At 34.3% G+C, this 18,871-nt stretch overlaps 3 protein-coding genes across 11 annotated transcripts in view; 1 reads left to right on the top strand and 2 right to left on the bottom strand.

The window, feature by feature from the left end:
• Nucleotides 1–10,512, bottom strand: part of LOC111469677 (molybdenum cofactor sulfurase) — a 14,946-nt gene extending 4,434 nt beyond the window's left edge. For 2 of the 9 annotated variants that reach the window (XM_023115035.1, XM_023115037.1), the window contains exons 1-16: nt 10,124–10,508; nt 9,812–9,910; nt 8,224–8,282; nt 7,825–7,985; nt 7,329–7,480; nt 6,713–6,839; nt 6,243–6,345; nt 6,096–6,141; nt 5,520–5,558; nt 5,007–5,163; nt 4,239–4,341; nt 2,259–2,375; nt 1,517–1,594; nt 1,303–1,404; nt 978–1,077; nt 196–306 (exon numbers count right to left, since the gene is read on the bottom strand). In XM_023115035.1, the coding sequence (XP_022970803.1) occupies nt 196–306; nt 978–1,077; nt 1,303–1,404; nt 1,517–1,594; nt 2,259–2,375; nt 4,239–4,341; nt 5,007–5,163; nt 5,520–5,558; nt 6,096–6,141; nt 6,243–6,345; nt 6,713–6,839; nt 7,329–7,480; nt 7,825–7,985; nt 8,224–8,282; nt 9,812–9,910; nt 10,124–10,235 (1,666 nt within the window). In that variant the 5' untranslated portion in view covers nt 10,236–10,508. Of the gene's footprint in view, nt 1–195; nt 307–977; nt 1,078–1,302; nt 1,405–1,516; nt 1,595–2,258; nt 2,376–4,238; nt 4,342–5,006; nt 5,164–5,519; nt 5,559–6,095; nt 6,142–6,242; nt 6,346–6,712; nt 6,840–7,328; nt 7,481–7,824; nt 7,986–8,223; nt 8,287–9,778; nt 9,911–10,123 lie in introns of those variants that run through there. The other 7 variants (XM_023115038.1, XM_023115039.1, XM_023115040.1 and 4 more) reach the window with 6 other exon arrangements.
• Nucleotides 10,513–13,420: 2,908 nt separating this feature from the next.
• On the top strand, nt 13,421–14,874 carry LOC111469678 (LOB domain-containing protein 4-like). The gene is made up of 2 exons (XM_023115043.1): nt 13,421–13,702; nt 14,296–14,874. The coding sequence occupies exons 1-2, from the start codon at nt 13,526–13,528 to the stop codon at nt 14,617–14,619; spliced, it is 501 nt and encodes a 166-aa protein (XP_022970811.1). The 5' UTR covers nt 13,421–13,525; the 3' UTR covers nt 14,620–14,874.
• A 3,470-nt stretch (nt 14,875–18,344) lies between these two features.
• Nucleotides 18,345–18,871, bottom strand: part of LOC111469690 — a 1,451-nt gene continuing 924 nt past the window's right edge. Inside the window, exons 2-3 of the mRNA XM_023115064.1 lie at nt 18,644–18,775; nt 18,345–18,497 (exon numbers count right to left, since the gene is read on the bottom strand). Of these exons, the coding sequence (XP_022970832.1) occupies nt 18,399–18,497; nt 18,644–18,775 (231 nt within the window). The 3' untranslated portion in view covers nt 18,345–18,398. The remainder of the gene's footprint in view (nt 18,498–18,643; nt 18,776–18,871) is intronic.

The following is an 18,871-nucleotide window of genomic DNA, read 5'->3' as shown; positions in this document are numbered from 1 at the left end:
CCCCAAAAGTACGACTAGGCAGGTTGATTGGTTGCATATCTAACCTCGGAACCTGATGTGTGAAATTCACAGATCCCTAAACAAACTTATGTTCCACTATTTCAGGAAACCAGTATAGTGAGCATTAATTTAGTTTCCTGTCTCGCTCTAGTACTCCCTCTGTGGATTAAAAGAAATGTTATTTCAAATGGATACCTCGACTGCTTAACGGCCATCTATCTGTGCTGAATCCTGCACACGATTTTATTGGATAGACAGTAATAGACTTGAGGTCAACTCCAAAAGCTGAATATCTGCTCTCAAAACCTGGGATAAATTAACAAATGAAGAGGTAATCACCAAAAGTAACACATATAGACATATAATCAACGTGTCCTCCAGCACTATATTTCAGTATCATGAGACTGTACAGCGAACCATGCAGCAGCATAGATAGATTTGATTAAACAGAAGAATACTTGTGCAAGCCGCATCTTGACAGTGAAAAAAGAGAAAAAGAACACTCGACAGTGTTAAACATAAAACATAGCATAGACGTTCATTAAAAGATATCAATGGTAGGAGGGATTGCACCATACGAGGGTACGAGGCAAGGTGAGGGATATAATCTCTATCTCCAACTTTTTAGGGACTTTTAGCCTCATTTCCACCCCATTTTCAATATCAAGAAATTGGGAAAAGTTCAAGGAATCGCCTGATAGAGATCAAATTTCCATAGAGAGAATTCTCCAGTTTTTATTATTATATAAATAAAAACATTAGTAAGTAAAATTAGTAGTATATTATTTTTATGTCAGCCAATAGAAATTTAATAGCTATCATTTTAAAAGGACTAACTTTTTTAAAATATTTATATCATAAGTTAATTAATGAAAATGGTAATATATATATACACACACACACATGAGACCAACCAAAAACAATCACTTAAATTAAATTTAACGAGCTTAAAACTGATAGAGTGATAGAAAAGTAACCTGTGTCAGTGAAAGGGATGGACCTTCCGCAAAATTGTAAATCTCTAGAATGAGTTGGCATCGAGACAAAGGAACTTGTCACAAAATCAATGAATTTCTGCTCTAAGACAGAGAACATCCAAAAATGTTGTCAAAGTAGTTCAAGAAGTGAGAACACACAAAAATGAAATCATTATCATGTATCTAAGCATGTAAAATCAGATTATGTCCTTTCAAGGTAACAAACATTAAAGGTTACCTAAGCCAAAAAGATTAGTCCAGGAACGATGCTTTAAGTATGCCACATGGCCAAAGGAATTAATAGAACTGAAAATAAATTATTTACCTTGACATCTTCATACGTTGACATGTACCCCAAGGATACCCTCACTGCACCAGATGGTTTTCCGTTAATTATATCATTATCATCCCAGCAGATATGGCCTGCCTGGACCAAGTAGCCAATTAAGGACATTAGAAATTGTAGAAGTCAAATAGGAAAATGAAATGTGCAAATTTTCATGTATGACCCACATATAGAAGTAAACAAAAAGCTTTACCTCAATATTTGTAACAAGATCCAAATGAGATAGATCAAGATACTTTGCACAGGCACCCGGATTACAAAAACATCCTGTCTACACAGAAAATCAAATGAAGAGACGGTCAGTAGCTACCAAAGCAAATGAGAAAATTTTCTCATCACAAAAATTATGGAATAATCAATTTTTGCAAAACTGAGAAAAAGATTGGTTGATTGAAGCGCAGTCCGCGTGGAGAATGAAAAACAGGGGTATGGTGCTTTGGTATATGACTGTTTGAGCTACCATGTGGAGTCTTTGATTGAAAAGAAACCGTATAATTTTTTAAGATATTTTGCCTCTTTTTGTAGCAATGTACAGTTTATTGTTTATTGGTGGTGTGTGACACAAATAAATTCTTCAGCTTGTCCACGATTCAAAGAAGTTGGAAAGCTCTCCATTAGTCTTTTCTTGTGAGGGTTCTATCTATCCCTGCCCCTAGGCTCTATTTTTCAATCTTTTTTCTACATTACATTCAAGTTTCTTAAAAAAAAAAAAATCCAAATACAAAGTGAACATGATTGCCATAAGCTTGGATATGATTCAACATAATCTGCTGAATGCCTGCAATAAAGTACCGACCTTCATATTTACCACAGGAGGAAATAAAAAAGACGGAAAATCAATTGAGAATAATTAACAGGAAAAAAAATCAACTAACGATCATTTAAAATGAAAATTGAAATCATAAAGCTTAAACAGTATAACACAAAAAATTTACCCTTAACTGAATCGAATACAAAGAGGCCAGTTTTTCCACTTCGCGATGACCAACCCAAGATCCATCCGGTCGTCTCAAGTTGAATGAGACTAAAGGACCCATTTTGTTACATAGTGTCTAGAAAGGAAAAACTACATTATAAGCTTTAATTCTCACAGATACCAAGAGTTGAAAAGAAAAATTGAAAGTAAGGACAACATAATCATTAACACATCATATTAATGCACCACGCCTTATCACTTCATAGGCATGGTGCATAACCGTGATGTTTTATAAATAGCTTCTTGTTGTAATCAAGCAAAATAATCATATGAATAGCTTAAATGTAATTCGAACAAAAGGAAAATGATTAAGCTCCAAGTACCCATAAAAATGGACGGGTTGATTTGTTCAAATATAGACTTGATTTTCATATCACGGCTTCAGATATTGGACCTCAGATTTATAATTCCACACAATTTAGTTATTTGACACCTAAAGAGATTTTTCCAATTGTTTCCAAATTAGAAATGAGGTTGAGGTGAGAACCAGTACCAAGTATTTCCCCCTTAAATTACTCATCTTATCAGTAAGTCTTAGAAATCAAATCCATGTATGCCATTCTCTCTGATGATGCACGCCAAGAAGTGTTGAGACAATTTATATGTGTACCCTTTTCTTTCCAACCTATTCATAGCATGCTAATAGGTATCAAGTTGAAAGCCTACAACTTAGGACTCCCAATTGTAATCACCTCATCTTATCAATCCTCAAACACCTCTCTGATTTCCTACTTTCCTTCTTTAATAGACATTCTCTCTACCTAACCTGAGTATTTGACTCATTTCTTAGAACCCTCAGACAATTTGGGTGCCTAACATTACCCTCAACGTCAGCAACACCTCGCCCTCAAGTGGAAAGAAGGGAACTGCTTCTAGAAGGTATCTAAGAATTCTTGTGAGGCTTCAAACTACTGCAGGCTCGTGCATTTGATAGTCCCTCCCACGCAGTTTCATCAATGACTATGCACACCCAGAAGCTATTGTAGTTTCATAAACCACTCCAAACTTCAGTCTAATCATGGTTGCAGTTTTTGTAAAGCACCTGGTCCCAAAGCCTTCCACGTTTGGAATGCATGGAACAGCTAATGATGGCCATTAGTGCAACCGTACTATTCCTTCTGGACAACAAACATGAAGAGAGCTTATGATTCACCTTCTTTGCCAAGAAAAGCAACAAGCGTGATCAAAGTTTTAAGAAAACCCGATTATTGATATCAAACTCAATCTTATGATGTTTCAATCATCGGGGTCTATCTAGGCCTGAGCCCGAGCTTGAGGCATCTAAAGCATGTCACCCATTCCTTACCTGTTGATCTAGGGTATAGTATCATAAACTTAACCATCTGGGAAGGTGGGATAGATATGGGAACTAATATAATGCCAGTACTTAGCCTACTTGAGCCATCTGCCATCCTGGCGATTGTTTTGTCTTGACTAGTTATAACAAAGACAAAAGTTATTGACTACCGCATATTGACTGTATAGGAATCAATAATTATATTTAAATGGAAATATTAATCACAACTGAACGCCTATCTGCTGACTTGGTATATGTTTATCTTGGATCCTTTCATATTGCTACATGAAAATAACAACTTTTGGGTTTAGTCAGAATTTAACATGGAATCAAAGCATGAGGCACAAAGTTTGAGCCTTTTCAGTATCCTTTTTTCTTGTCTCATACTATAGTTCACTGTTAAATCTTGTACTAATTTCTAATTTTCTAGCTCACAAGTGAAAAGTGTTAAGAATATGAATAAAAAATTAAATATATTATACGCTATGCTCTTAAACTTTTTGGTTTAGCACTGATTTAACACAACTTTGTTCTTGTGCAACAATAATGTTGCGAACATTATTTGAATACAAAACCTCTAACTAACGATATAGGAATTTTTAGAAAGATTTGAACCAACCAAATCTTTGCAGTAAGACTAACCTTGGAAGAGCAACTTCCATAGAGAGTGCATACCCTTGTTCCGTTTTCATGTCTCAAAGCCGCAAGTACGTTCCTCAAGTATGTGGCAAGGGATGAGGTATGCCTTCAGTTAATGATGTCAAGTATGCTTAATAAAATAATCGGGTGATAAAAGGTACAAATTAACAATTAAAGGTAAGTAAAAATAAGCAAAAAAAAAGAAGAGAGATTAACGACTGATGAGTACTATTGTCACCCATTAAATTTCTTAATCACAAGGACGTAATACAATAGCCTACACAAATCAATTTTTTGCTTTGATGGAAAGAAACACAAAACATGCATACATACCCCTACTGAGAAAGATACAGATATATAGAATGGAAACTAAATACAAGGATAATAGCAGTAGCAAGCAAGAAAAGAATCTAAAACAGCGCAAAATAAGAACATTACAGTACAACAGACATGTCAACCGGAGGAACTGGCACATCAGACAGATAAAATGCAAAGAATTTGAGAGTAATATAGTGATTATAACATACTATTATACTTATTTTCAGATAGCTAAAGTCGAGAACTCGGTTATATCCTAAATTCAGAAGCACAAGTCAAAGTATGATAAAATCCTCAAAAAAAAAATTTGAAGCAGCAAACTACAAAAGTTCCAAGAATGAAAAAATATGATCTTGTATATTTTTAGCCAAAGAGCATGGTTATATGAACAGAATTCTACCAATAATTAATCTATAGAGAAAATATTCATCTTAAAAGATGCATTTTGCATACCGAGATATTGCAGGTATAGTTAGAGAATTTAAAATTTTGAACCCATGGCATAGAGACGCTATGCTCAGAAATGGGATTGTACCATCTTCAAAGAGTTCCTCGATGCCCTCTCGTTGCTTGACAAAGTCAATGTCAGCAATTGAAGCTGCAACCGTGCCTATGTAGTAAAAGAAATTGATACAACTTCAATTAGCTACCTGCAGATAGTCTAATATTTTTCTCAGGTTGTGCAACCCGACTTTAAGCAGAAGACAGTTTATTGATAGATTCTCAAGTGAGGAAAAGCAAGCTGGGATTTTGAGTTTAGAGGACAGTTGAATGATAGAGAGCTGCAGCTGAAGGTTTTTTCTTTTTTTTTTTTTGTAACTTAAGGGCTTTTATAGAAATGGTTTCCCTCTTCGTAACTTTTTTCTCTGGAATGAAATTTCTAGGTTCTTGTTCCCACCACCCCAGTAGCAAAGAAAAAAAGAAAAGAAAGAAAGCGATCTCCAGTTAACATAGCTGAATACAAACCTCCACTAAAGTAAGTTTTCTTCAACAACTTGGCAGCATCTGCAATATTAAAATAGTAAAGAGTTAGAATTAGAAGTTAATAACTTAAACCTTTCCAACAATAATATAGGGTATAAGTCAATACAATTAAAACCCGTCAAACATTAATACAGTTGAACTTTAATATATGATACATAGCTCTAAAAGGGAGAGAAGAATAAACTAATTTTAGGAAATGTCTAAGGTCAACTCATTTCTTTTTATTTGCGTCTTAGGAGAAATGAGGAAAACCAAGAGTACTACATTGTAGCGCAAAAGATAACATGGAAAAGACGCTAGTGGATCACATATGTAATATACTTGATCGTATGTTTGTATGATTCATATAATTGTTTTATTAAATTTGAGGGCTTAATCCTCATACTGCTTTGAAATTTATGCCTAACCTTTTTAAGAGAAAAAAAAAAACTCGAGATTTGAGGCCACCTTTAATTTTTTAAAACATTAGTAATACTAGAACACTAACCAGGTGTATAAACTTAAATCATGCTGATGAATTAACTAAAAAGATTACAAAGCTCTTAGAGAGAGCCCTACCAGTATGAACAATGAGAGCTCCAAGTCCAGTTGGATACCCAAACAGCTAGTTCAGAAAAATATAAAAAAATAGTTAATAAGAATATTTAACAAAGCACAACGCTTAAGGTAATGGCTTCATGAAAATCTAAAATATTGCAAACACACCTTATAGAAAGAGAAGACAACAAAATCAGCAGGATACTTCGATAAATCTGGTGGTTCTGTCGCACATCCTTTTGCAGCATCTATTAAAACCTTCCAGTGTCCACTACAAGTTGAGACCTCAAACATATGTACATTCAATGAATAGATGGTAATAACAAAAGTTACATATATATTAAATGAAAGCTGTTAAAAATATATATAATCTTAACCAGAAAGAACAAAAGGATTCAATTCTGTATTTGCATCCGATCAACAATAAGCATTTATCAAGAGAGGACTGACAGCACAAAACCATCTTTATCCCATATGAATGTGTTTGATTATATTGGCTCAATTAAATACAAGATTGAATAAATTCAGTCCAAATTTCACGGTTTGCCAAATACATTAGAAGTGTAGGCTTTCATAGCGTGATGAGAAGTGGATCAAAGCTGTTATAAACTTAAGACAGAAGTAAGGGCATTAATTACTTAGAAGATGGAGAGCCATCAGAGTATCTAATCGAATCTTCCTTCACAGTCTTCACCAATTCAAGACTAAATTTTAAACCAGAGAAATTGCACTCTGAAGGGAAGGCAAACAAATTATACGCGCTACCTGCACGAGGTGAACAATAAGATAAGTTATAAGTTACAAAAACACCGTCAAAATTGATGCTACCATCATCAGTCATAAGATGAATCGAATTCTCCTACAAAAATGTATAATGAGCATGGAAGTGTCCATACCTCAAATAAACCGAAGCCAAGATGGATCAAGATTAAACTCACATAATACAATGATTTGTTAACAGAAAACAAGTAGTTCAAATTATGCCCAAATAGGAGCTAGAATTTAAAATTGATGCAATCATGTGGCCCGAGTTCAACTTAGGAAGTTTTTGTTTTTTTTTTTTTTTTTTTTTATTGATAGAAACTCGGGAAGTTAAGTAGACCAGTTTGAAGGAGGCTAACAGCTCAAAGGAACCAAAGTCATGTGATGATCATTGCACCAAAGTTTGAACAAGGAGGCATACAGCTCCCCAACCCCATCACTCTTAGCTTGCACATGTAGAACATGAGTTACCAGCTACAACCAAAGACAAACCTGTATGATTTTTAGCCAGAAACTTGGCTTCATTTCTCCTTAGCATCTGGTGCTTCGTTACTTGCACAGACGCAATATTTCCTGTGAATGCATCTCGTTCTGTATCTTCAATTTCTATGGCATAAGCTTGAGCTCCTTGTTCAAGAGCATATCTTATAACAATTAAGAAATTTTTCATGGATTTTAAACTACAAATAATAAGAATACTCTCGAGTAAAAACTAGAAAAGAGAAATAAAGCTTCTAAAATATCCATGTCCTACAGAGAGTTGGCCTATAAGCATCCACATTAGATAGATACACTCAAAATCCCAACATGAAACCAATTACCTAAAGTATATTGAAAAATCAATGAAATGGCCATTAGTAACAGTATAATCACAATGTTCAAAACTTGGCGTCAAAAAAATTCCCTGAAGTGTACAAAACATAAAAACAAAGGTGGCTAAAGCTGTTCATATGAAAGTAACATCAGACAGAATCGCTCAGAAGGATACTCCCTGATTCCAATAACACTGTTATGATTCTCCATTGTGTACACAAAGTTGCTTTGGTGACTCCATGGGAAAGCTTCGCCAACTAATTTTAGTGCTGCTGTTGCACCAGAAGTAAATATGCATTTGTAGTCTTTAGGAGATGCTTTGAAATAGTCAAGGACCTGCATTCACAACACCTTTCTTAACAAGAAATATGAAATGCCAAAAATGCGGATGTTCATTAGTACAATGAAAACCATAATTAATCCAAACATTTCCACCTACGTATTTTTTTCATAGGTGTGTACGACTGTGAAATTCAATGCTTATATGATCTAATAAGATGAAATAATTGCATTAAGAAAAATTCAGAGTGCTTGGGTCAGGAACTAAAGAGTATATGGATTAAAATACACACACCTGTTGGCGAGCATTCCTTACAATGTCAGAAGTGGCAAAGCTAGAATCACTTTGGCTATCTAACTGTAGCTTAAGAAACTTCAAATTAATGTAATAAATTCATGCAACAAAGGGGGCCAAAAAAACATTGAAAGATGTAACCAATACATGCGACATTGTAGGTTTCTAGAGTCTAATCATCAAATGTCCAAAATAAAAATAACTCTAACCCGAAAAGAAGAGCCTACTGGGTGAAGCTTCCCTTAAGCAAACCTTTTCCATTCCATGACGGCATTCCTATGGCTAATTTCATGACGGCATTCTTTTGGTTCATTTGGAACAAGAGGAACAATCACATATTCAAGGACTCCAAGAGGAACAATCACATTTTAATCGTCTGTCTTTTTAGTCATAACTTGGTGTAAAAACTCCAGTTTCTTTAGAAACTATGACTTAGCTACACTTATGGCCCATTGAAAGAATTTTTTGTAATTCCTTTGGCTAGGAACTCTCCTCTGTTCTTGTAACTACATCTCATCGATGAAATCCTAAGTAGTTGTTTCTCTTAAAAAAAAAAAAAAAGGAAAAAGGAAAACCAAAAACAAAAAGAAGAGAGTGTGAGGTTGGCAGGTGATGTGATCTATAAGATATGAAGAATCCCAAGCCTGCAAATCTGAGGATGGGCACCACAACTATGTTGTGATACAAGTGCAGCACACTGCAATACCAAGTGTTTTATTTGAATTGTGTGCTACATGGCCATCATGGCGCAAAACTGATAGATTGTTGCTTTAGGTTGTCAGAGTGCTTTTTTTATTTTTTAGTTCCTTCTACAAAAAGATACTTGGAGCACTTCAATTGAAAGAGAAAAATACTATTTGGGAATTTTTTCAAAAGATAGATAGAATTGTAAGAGGTTGTGTCAAAATCTCTATGGTTCTACGCCGGCAAAGACTTGATCTTCATAATGAAACATGCAGAGTCGATAGAAGACAACGCATAACTGTTTGGAAGATTTAAGATTCGCAGTGCTTCAAATTTCTCTTACATAGCACCGTCCAAAAAGAAAGAACTCAAGTACAGTGTGAGATAAGGAAGTAGTATAAAACCATGAACTAATCACACACTCATCAGACAGAATAAAATTAACTTGTACAAAGCAGGTGTATGAAGACATTGACCATCCTAATATTTCTTCACTGAATTTAAACATGCTTCTTAGTTTATGAATAGAATATCTGCTGCTCTAAGCATCCTCTGTCTGAATCAGATTCTCTGGCTCAAATCTTGAATGTCCACAGTTAGAGTACTTGATGCATTCCTAGACAAAAGGTAGAGCTAAGCATCTTTGAAAAGCCTTTTTCCACATGACATCTAGAATTTGAACGAAAGTATCCTAGAGGCTATAGCATTGAAGTAGCAGAGCAATTTTACACAGTAAAGTAAGTATTCACCTTCAAAATTCATCTCAAACAGCTTTTCGAGGTTTAGAGTGAACGTAATTTATTGAAGCTATATCAGATGTTATCAGGGAAGTCATTCCAGAGCAATTCAGAATTAAATTTGAAGAAATTACTTAAAGGACTCGAGTCTTTCAACTGCAGGATACGAGGATTTCCATAGATATTAGCAGTTAGATCTTTAAGGATCGCTTCCATCTGTAGCTCGGAATACAGAGTTGCTGCTGCATGGTCCAAATATGCAACACCTACCGAAATTTGGATGCTTGGTTATGATGAAAGCAGAAGTAAACAAAAAGTATAATAATACGAATGTTTCGCTCCAAGCCAATTAAATACATACTCTACTCCTAATTATTAGAATATAGAAAAACGAATGGTAAAGAATAAAAGATTTCGACAAATTGAACAGCTCCATGGTCCACTATGATCACTTTTTCAAAACAAGATCGAAATCTTACCTTCTAGGCGCTTAAACTCAGTGGCTCGAATTTCATCAATTGTCTTAGGAGCGCCAGAATAGCCGTAATCTCGACCGAACTCCTTGAGAAACTCTTCCTTGGCGGCGTCCATGATCAGCTTCTTAGTTCATACAATACTGGAGCTGTGAGAATCAGAGACACCGAACGAGATGGAATCGGAAATGACGAAAATGTTCCGAAGCGAAGGCGTCGGAGCTCGAATAGCGATGGTTGGTTTCGATAGTTACGATTCGACTGCTTTGCTGTACACGTCGACGTCTTTGTTACCGCCACTCGATTGCTGATGAACTACATACCGCATTAAATCGTGCTGGACATAATAACACAGGTCGACATGTCGATTTCTTTTTTCTTTTTTTCTTTTTTCTTTTTTTCTTTTTTCTTTTTTTCTGGTTATACAAAACAATCGAACACAAAATAAAATATATTAACAAACCAAATTAGAATAATTTAAAACTATATCCACCAATTTGATAACTCATCGAATTATAAAATATTTTTGATATTTTTATAACAAATAAATTTTAAAATTTATTTATATTGATGAACTATATAATGAAGATTATTTTTATAAAAAGAAAATTGTAATTTCATATTTCTTTATATAAAAAAAAAACAAAATATTCAACTTGATTAATAATAAACGGAAAAAAGAAAAAGTGTGGACTTGAAAATAGCTTCATTAGTCAGATTTTAATATTTTATTGTAAAGAAAAAGTATAGCATACATAGGAAAATAGGATTATATACCTTTTTCACTAACCAATGGAAATTGTAAAATAAAAATGGAATTTAGTAGAAAATGGATGAGCTTTCCACGTCAGCTCCAAATTGATGATGCTGATTAATTAGTGGTACTAATATGTGATTAAAAGAATTAATTAAAGTTCCCATAATTATTGAGATTGGATGGATTAGCAGTTGAGGTTTTCATGGTAACGCGTTTTTGCATCCTTTAAAACACAATTATGAACCTAACGTGTCTACTCAAAACTCCACCTTTTAATTTATTCTCAATGAATGTGCTTGGGATCATGTGAAATTTTAGCTAATTATCTGATTAACTTACAAAAAAAAATTTAATAATCGTCCAATTCTAAATTTTGATGTCATTTCTTTTAATTTCATTTAGCTGCTGATTTAGTTTGAATAAATAAACTTCTTTTTCCGTCATCATCGGTATATTCGGTGGAGGACATGTGTTTTTTTATATTTAAAATTCGTGTAACAGTTTAAGCCCACTGTTCGCATAGCAGATATGACTTATTTTGTCTTGTTATGTATTGTCGTAACAACTTCATGATTTAAAACCTATTTACTAGAAAGAGGTTTCCACACCCTTATAACCAATGTTTTATTCCTCTCTCCAATCGACGTAAGATCTCACAATTCACCACCTTTGGGGATCCAATCCAAACCCACCACTAGCAGATATTGCCCTTGATGTATTGTCGTCAGCCTAACGGTTCTAAAACGCGTCTACTTGGAATATTTTGTTTCCCTCTCAAACTGATGTGGGATATCATAATTCACCCCCTTAGGGTCCAACATCCTCATTGGCGCACCGCCCCGTGTCTGGCTTTGTACCATTTGTAATAGCCCAAGTCTACCGTTAACAGATATTGCTCGTTTTGGCCTATTATGTATTGTCGTCAGTCACATGTCTAGTAGAGAGTAGTAGAGAGAAGTTTCCACATCCTATAAGGAATGTTTCGTTCCTCTCTCTCTCTCTGACGGATGAGGGATCTCACAATATAATAATAAAAAAAAACAAATCTAATTCTTTGATTTGATCATTTACGTGATAAGGGAAGCTAAGCGTCTAAATGAAAGCACGTTAAAAAAAAACAAATCACAATTTTGAATATCAATCAAATAGAACGAACATGGGTGATGACAATCTTACGTTAGACAAAAAAACAAACCAATTAGAGAATTTCATCTTATCCATCGTCTTCAATTAGAAGACAAGACATCAAAACATTAATATGTAATGTTTTGTCCATTTCATATATGAATTACATTTGAAGCTTCTTCATATGTTTTTATCAATACTTTCGGCGAGGATTGGCCAAATGATATGACCCCTTCACACACATCTGTTCAAACAGAACAAACCCTAGTGGGTGGTTAAGATGAACTTCTTGTGTAGCCATTGTTTTATAACTGATTTCTTTATGCATGTAACCATCAACTGTTAAAATAAATAAAAAACATTAAATTTAGTATTACTATGAAATCAAAATAATTAATTTTCGAGATTTTTTAAGACTATAGCCTCCATTTGACCGATGAAAGGATAAGATTAATAAATATGATTTAATTTGAAAGAGATGATTGGAAGATGGAGGGTAGCATTTATCATAAAATATTAAATTTTAACGAAGAAAAAAACATAAGGAAAATCGCATCTAAATGATGTAACTTGCTTGAAAATAAATTAATAAAAATTTGCATTAATATCAATAAGATCACATATTATATGGTATACGATCTTATTAGAGCAGAAAAGTCCATAAATTAAAGCATAAGCACGTGTGTTTCTTTCGTCATTTTGGATTCCAATCTTGTCATTCGTATCTTTTTCTTTTGTTGTTATTATTTTTATATTTATTTAATTTTGGTTTTTGTCAATGAAATGTACGAAAAAGTCCCGGCCAATTTCATTTTATAGGCATTTCCATACATTTAATAAACACCCAAATTAGCTTAAGATTCAAGCAAACTTACTTCCACTCCGTACTATATATTAAATTAAATAGAAATTAAGAAGGAAAAAGAAAAAAAAAAAACAGGGAGGTCCTACGTGGAGAATGTAATTAAAGTGGGATAAACATTGTAATTTTTTTTTGTTTTTTTTTTAAACAAAACCCAAGAATTGAGAGGGCGGATTTGGTGCGTAATGGTATCAAATCAACGAGTTTAGATTAATATATTTTTATAGAATTAGAGCGTTACATTGTAATTCATAGCATGTGGTATGGTTAAGATGTCACAAATTATATAAATAAAATAATATTAAGTGGGAATTGTTGAATTACTTTAAGAAATATAATTTTTATAAAATAAAAGAAGAGAGAGCAAGAAAAGGATGTGGAAAAAAAATTAGAGAGGGAGACAAAATATCATAATATAATATGTGGGGGCAAAAGAAAGATATTCTCACCAAAAAAAAATAATTAATTTGTTTTCTTTAGAGGCAAAATCTAAAGGGTTGTTCTTTGGTGGGTCCGTTTTAAAGATCTGGCGTGACTTCTCTATATAACATCCTCCATTTCCTTCTTCTTCGCCCCCTCCTTTTGTTTCTGCGTTCTGAAAACTCGATTTTGACCTGAATTTTGTTCGGAAGCTACCGGAATTGGTCACATATCCGCGGGAGAAATGAAGGAGAGTGGACGGAAACAAGGCGCTGTTGCACCATGCGCCGCCTGTAAGCTTCTTCGTCGGAGATGTGCTCAAGACTGCGTTTTCGCCCCTTATTTCCCCGCCGACGAGCCTCATAAGTTCGCCAGCGTCCATAAAGTCTTCGGCGCTAGTAATGTCAACAAGATGTTACAGGTTTCACTATATCAAATTACATTCTTCTTTCTTTTTCTTAAATTTTGTCCCTAAACTCTCAATTATTTTACCGACAATCCTATTACCCTATGACATTGACATTTCAATATGTATTTTTCCTAGTTATGTATTTTTTAACGCGTACAAATATTATATTTTAATCATATGAGCTGAACGCAGCTAGCCAAGTGTTTTAAAATGTGTCCGACTTCTTAAAAAAGTAAGCCCAAAAACAGTTCGAGAAGATTGGTGGGTGTAGGAAAGAGTAAAGGGGTGGTTTAATTTGTAGTAATTAGTGGTCAATTCAAACCCACCTTTAACCCTACCCTTTGGTTCCCACTTAACTTTCCACTCACATTATTAAAGCTAAGCTTAGCTTTCAGGAAATTTCTTTGCTTAATATAAAGTGTATAATTTGTGTCTTGATTAATTATTTAATTCCCTTCAACTTTAAGCTCCATTAGGCTGATAGCTTTTGGGAAATTACAATACAGACCCGAAGCTTTTCTTTTTCTTATTCTTTTTTTAATTTTAGCATCATTTATACTATTATGACGTCATAATAGAAGCTAAAATTGTCTATATGTGAATAGGAGTTGCCGGAGCACCAGCGGAGCGACGCGGTGAGCTCGATGGTGTACGAAGCAAACGCAAGGGTCCGAGATCCAGTGTACGGCTGCGTCGGAGCCATATCGTCGCTGCAACAGCAAATCGACCTGTTACAAACCGAGCTAGCGATTGCGCAAGCGGAAGTAGTACACATGCGAATGCGTCAATTCACATCGTCATCGTCGAACCCGACAGCCGGACACTCGCCGGAAACTGCGTCGCCGTCCGGCAAGATCAACATTCCGCCGCAAAACAAGTCCTATTTTTCCATGGACAACATGGGGGAGTCGTTGTGGTCATCCTGCTAGCTAATTAATTGAAGCTTTAGGCGTGCGCTTCTTTTTTCATCTTAGTTTTCCTAATTATCATTATAATGTGCTTTCTTTATCATTATAATGGGGCGGGCTTGCTTTATTGTACTTCTGCTTTTATTTATACTTTTTTTATATAAATTACGTAACTTTGTAGAAAAGAAAATAGCGCTACGCCGAGATCATTATCATTCATAACCATATTGTAAATGCTTAAACAATGTAAATAATTGTGCGGTGTCATATTTATAATATATACTTTTAATTATAGTATTTATATTGGGCCTTTTTTTATTCTAATTTAATATATTGTTCTTGATTATTGCAAATTTTAAAATATACGAATTAAATTTTTCAAAGTTTCATTAGTGGTTGAGATCCTATATCTGGTTAGTTAAAACCCTTTTTTTTTAGTCCAAAAGAATTTATATTTATGTTATAATATGGAGAGCGATGTATTGTAATGAAATTTAGACCTTAATTTTGACTTTATAAAGATATGATTTATAACAAGGTTAGGAAATTGAAATCTTGAAGCATGACAAGCTGTGGATTCGCTGCATTATTGAACATTAATCATCGACATTAACAAAAAAAAAAGTCAAATTGTTTTTTGGAATCGTTACTTCTTTAAGTTTTGTCGCCAACATAAATTATGTACAATAATCATCGGATTATGTTCTTTTTTTTTTTTTTAATAATGTTTGTGCACTTTTGGTAATAAAAATGATTATGGCCCAAAAACAACATTATATTTTACGTAAGATTTACAACTAAGCGACTTCATCGAATCATATCTATATATATTCACTTGTTTGTTCATTTGTAGACCCTTTTTTTTCATTTCTTTTTGGAGTTGACTTCTTTTAGTGTATGATTGCCTACATTTTCTTTTCTGTTGAGATAGGAAGCAACAACCAGCCTAGACTAGTGTTCCAGAGATTAATTGGGCTAGACAAAGACCTAGATCAGTATGCCTCTAGGAGACCGTGCATTTAGGGTAGCGAAGAGTGGCCAACAGGCTCAAGCCCTAATATTCCAAGCCACGATAGGTTTGAGAGGTTTTGCACAAGAACCTTAGGGATAGTAAATCTATGTTTAAGCCATTAGACCTGCCCTAGAAAACCTAGTAGAAAACCACAATGACCATGGACAACTGAGGTAGCTCGTCGAACTTAAGTAATGTGAATAATTCCATGAGAGGGGCCGTAAGGATCACATAGGTTAACCTAGTAGCTGACTGGCACACAGGGGATCGCAACCCCCTGACTTTAATGGCAGTATGGTCCCATGGGAGGGTTGTCAGCTTAGCCCCACATATGATGTTCAAAGCACTTTACGGATTTATTTTAAGACATTGATCATTCATTGCATGAGTAAGGTAAGCCACTAAGTTGTAGAGAAGAAGGATTAAGAAGAACTTGCCAAACCCCAGGGGTATGCTTTAGTTTGGAAACTAGCTCGAATAGTCGGGTACCTAACTGCTCATATAGAATTGAAACTTAGACCGCACTTCCTAGAGTCTAGAAGAAAACTCGTGGATACTTACTAGGTTAAGGATGAGGCGGACGGGTGTTTGGGAGTCTTGAAACCATAGAGGAGTGACCCGGAGCGTCTAAGAGTCTATATGGTCACACATAGTTACCTCATACGTTTTCTCTTATGAAATTCATATACTACATGAACATTGTTCTTTGATTGAAATTTTTCTTCTTTTGCTAGTTTTTTTTGCGTAAAATCTTCTTGCGTATCTCTTTTCTACATGTTTTCATTACATAGTTTATTGGTCTTGTCCTTGATTTCGAGTCCCAAATTTTGGGGTGTGGCAATTTATTTATACAACAGGAGAGATGAAAGTTGTTCGGGAGAAAATCCAATTCTTTTAAAGAAAGAGGGACAAAAATATTATACATCTTGACTATATTATATACTCTTTTTTTTCTAAAAATAATCATAACCCTAAGTTGTATTCTCAATCACTTCAACCAAAAGAATGTTGAATGAACATCTAAAGTGAAAGTAAGGTGGCAAAAAAACCCTTATTTGGAGTGGGGTTAGGCTCAACTCCTACGGCGTGTAAGGTTTGAATTTGAGAAGAGATTGATGATGGGAAGGCTTGAAAATGCAGCCCTACTGGCATGCCCTATATACCTACGTATACCATCTTACTTACCCTATATCAACACAATGTGGTCATCTTTACCTTTCTTTCTTGCTATTATATCATTGCAACATTATTCTATCAATCATCACCCATTTGATTTACTCCTTCTATTCTATTATGTTGGATTGCTCGTCTTTCCCTTAATGGGTTTTTGACATAAATAAGGTTCAAACATGATACATTTTTTAGTGTGTGAAACAAAAAAAAATGTTGAATTTGTAATGATAACCATGTAGAATCTCCTTTTCCCCTAATTCCATGGGTCACAAATGGTGCCAAAATAAGAATCCCATTAAAAACCACAATGTTTCTTTGTGGGTGATTATGCTCAACTTCTTCTTCTTATCTCTTCCAATAAAGAACTGATATCATTTGTATTTATAAACTTTGGGTGCTTCATGATCATTTGTTACATGTTCATGGGTTTGTGATAGAATGATTATGAACAACCACCACTTCTTGTATGATTTCTTTTTCGCAAGTTGGAATTCTGTCAATCAATCATCCATGCCCAAATTTATAAATCTTTCGTCGTGTATGATTATAATTAAGTATAGAAACCCTATTGTTTTGGTAAACATAGGTGAGATTATACCAAACTTAGGTGCATGTTAGACATTTATGTTAGATTCGGGTTAGTAAACTTAGGGTGCGAGGGAGGGACTTGAAAGGGCTTTGAATTAAGAAAATTGGGTTAAAGTACATGTTTAGAAAAATTGATCGAAACAAAATGGTATAGGAAGGTCCTTACTTACGAGCTAAGCTTAAGAAGCCGAAATCAAACTCCAACACTTAAAGCAAATATGTGAGAAACATAAAATAAAGAGCTGTATTGTATGCTCGTGTATAGATCTAGATTTTCAACGGACTTGACAAACTCATGAATTACCTTGTTATTGTCCACTTTAAACTTTTATCTACGATCGACTTAGTGTCAATAGAAATGTTGTCCTTATTACTTACACGTACGAGAATTCTTTTAATAAAAGACAATATTCGCATTGAACGTTAAGATCTCTTTTCAAATGATACGTTTATGGGTCGGTGTACGAAACAAAAAGAATCTAAAACAAATGGCTTCAATCTCAACCCACCAAATTAAAAAAAGTGGGCAAAAGGTAAGAGAGAATCCATGAAAGCCTCTTTAATTATAACACGAAGAAGCAATAAGTCACCCACAGAATAGGCCACCCCTTCAAGCTTCTACCTAGTTAATTAGTGCTGTCCTAGCATCCCAAAACCCTCATGTGACCTCTCCATCACCTTTTCCTCAAATCCTTTCACACTTTTTTAGATCAAAAAGGGAAAATAAGTTAATCCTAAAATAAATTATTTCGTTCCTAAATTTTTAAAAATTTCTCGGCTAAATTTTGTATTTGATAGTAGGTCGAACATTTTTTAGATCCAACCTAATGGTTTGCTCAAATTGTAAATTTTTTCAAATTAAACAATCGCTATTAAATAAAGAACCCAACCCAATCATAATGCGGTGGTTTAGTTCGGTTATTTGGATCTCTCATTCAAATTTATGTTATAAAACTAAAATGTTGAATAAAAAAAAAAAAAGTGATTTTTAATAAAATTTTATAGTTATGTAATAATTGTGAAATAATTACAGATGATCATCAAGGCCACTGAAATCTGTGACATAAGGTAAATACATTAAACTTGCTGCTAATTCTTGCAGCCAATTCTCTTCCTCTTCCTTCTTCTGTCCAAAAAAAACAACAAAAAGTAAGGAAATTGACCCGCCCATCTCAAAAAGCTCTCCACTTTATGATCAAAAACATACAAAAAGATGGAAAGCTCTCGCCTTTATGAACAAAATCATTATAAAAAAAAATAGAATGTTGTTACCGTTTGATCTCTTTGTTTGTTTAATTGGTTGGTTTGGAGAGGGATCTGAGTGTGACAGAGCTCGTTGTTGTTGCGAGCAAATCTTCCTCGTACTCGTGTTCTCCTGTCTGCTAGCGTCTTCCGACATGCATACTGTGAAACAATGAACCAAAATCAATCATGAGGGCACTTAGTTTTTTTTTTTTTTTTTTTTTTTTTTTTTTTTTTTTTTTTTTTTTTTTTTTTTTT

The sequence above is a fragment of the Cucurbita maxima genome, unplaced genomic scaffold (genome assembly GCF_002738345.1).
Source record: "Cucurbita maxima cultivar Rimu unplaced genomic scaffold, Cmax_1.0 Cma_Scf00041, whole genome shotgun sequence".
NCBI classification, from domain to species: Eukaryota; Viridiplantae; Streptophyta; class Magnoliopsida; order Cucurbitales; family Cucurbitaceae; genus Cucurbita; species Cucurbita maxima.
Note: the sequence above shows the minus strand (reverse complement) of the source record. Positions and strands in the feature narration are given on the sequence as shown.

Coding starts and splice junctions, on each gene's coding strand:
- LOC111469678 (XM_023115043.1), top strand. CDS start 13,526: ATGAAGGAGAGTGGACGGAAACAAGGCGCTGTTGCACCATGCGCCGCC. Junction 13,703..14,295: donor ATGTCAACAAGATGTTACAG/GTTTCACTATAT, acceptor ATATGTGAATAG/GAGTTGCCGGAGCACCAGCG.